At 54.0% G+C, this 1,688-nt stretch overlaps 1 protein-coding gene across 1 annotated transcript; it reads left to right on the top strand.

The window, feature by feature from the left end:
- The first annotated feature begins 960 nt into the window (after positions 1–960).
- On the top strand, positions 961–1,688 carry LOC120654221. The gene has a single exon (XM_039931747.1). It carries the CDS (start codon positions 1,043–1,045, stop codon positions 1,538–1,540), a length of 498 nt encoding a protein of 165 aa, XP_039787681.1. The 5' UTR covers positions 961–1,042; the 3' UTR covers positions 1,541–1,688.

Here is a 1,688-nt window from a genome sequence, read left to right on the forward strand (position 1 = left end):
GATGTGACAAACATCTCTGAACAGAAGGGGACTACTCCCTCCGTTCCCTTTAACTGTCGCTATGGAACCACGCCTGTGAGACAATCCCGGTTCCCGAGCGACTCTTTAATCGGGACAGAGGGAGTATGCAAAAGCAATGTAAATAAACAACCAGATCATCCATATCATGTATGCATGATCCAAAAGAAGTTCGTAGATTGCCGCACTTTGTTTTGCTTTCCTTCACATTCTTTACCATCTCTCTAAAACAGTATATCCAGATGCGCTCTTGTAAAGCTTCTCTTCTTAATCACACGATGTACCAAGTACACCAACCATCCCACCGAGCGCTCTTTCCATGTTGATCTCCAGCAGGGTTTACAAAACCGGTGGGAACCGGTCCGGTTTGACCGGTCCGGTCCGGTCCGGTTCCGGTTTGGGCCGGTACCAAACCGGCCCAAATTCAAAATTTAAATTTGAATTCAAAAAAATGAAAAATTTCTAAAAAAATCCTAAAAATACTTCAAGGTGCGACAAATCTAATGGTGTCAAATTTTCTCAAAAAGTCATTCTTTTAACATACTTTTCGGGCATTTAAAGTTAAACCAAAAAAGAAAAAGGGAAAAAATGAGACGGCCCATTAAGGCCCACTTGGTAAACCGGTCAAACCGGCCGGTATAACGTTCCAAACCGGTTACACATGCGATTTTAAATTTGGATTTGAATTCAAACCGGTCAAACCGGCCGGTATACCGGTACAAACCGGTTGAACCGAGTTTTTTAAATTCAAATTTGAATTCAACTGGTACCGACCGGTTTCCGGCCAAACCGGCGGGGTCCGCGCCGGGGACCCCGGCGGTTTGACCGGTCCGGTGGGTAAATGAAACCTGATCTCCACTCGCGCGATCCACACAAAAGGCCAACCTGCTCGCAGACTTTCACCGGAAACTTTACCGCGCCCGCCCTCTTAATCCGTTGACACATCGCCGGGCCGGGTCGCAAAGCAGCTGTGGTGGACGCCTTTGCCGAACGAACCCTCTTGCTTGTTGCCTTGGCCTCTCCCATGTCCCATCCCATGCTCACTCCTACGTGCATAACCACTACCTCCAACACCAAACAGTCCGGTTCGCTAGTCAACAGCTGCTCCGTGGTCAGTAGTCGGGCCACTGTTCCATCGTCGATCTTGGTCGATCTGGATGCGAGAATGGCGGCGACCGGCAGCACGCCGACGATGCCGGCGACGGTGACGCCCCTGTCGGGCTACGGATACCAGGGCTCCGCCGCGGGCGCCGAGCCTCCCCGCAGCTCCTCGGGCTCCATCGGTACGTTCTTCGGGGTCTTCGCGGCCGTCCTGGTGCTCACCTTGCTGTCCTGCGTCTTCGGCCGGGTGTGCGCGGCGCAGGCCGAGGGCCCCGACGAGCGGTACGACTGCACGAGGCTGGCCCGGCGGTGGTGCGGGTGGCCGGCACCTCGCCGGGCCGCCGCGAAACGGGAGGCGAAGCCGCCGCCGCCGCCCGTGGTGGAGGTGCCCGCAGCGTTGCCACCGCCGGAGGAGCCGTGAAGAAGCCGCTGCCGCCGGCGGCGAGGTTCACGGACCCCTTTCTCTGTCCTCTACCCCTCTTCCGAGTTACAATTATTAGTAGGAAAAGTCCGATAGGAGAAAGAATCAATAAGAAGGTTTGATTATCTGTTCTTATTAGCGTACGTCA

Source organism: Panicum virgatum, chromosome 1N (assembly GCF_016808335.1).
Source record: "Panicum virgatum strain AP13 chromosome 1N, P.virgatum_v5, whole genome shotgun sequence".
Classification (NCBI taxonomy): domain Eukaryota; kingdom Viridiplantae; phylum Streptophyta; class Magnoliopsida; order Poales; family Poaceae; genus Panicum; species Panicum virgatum.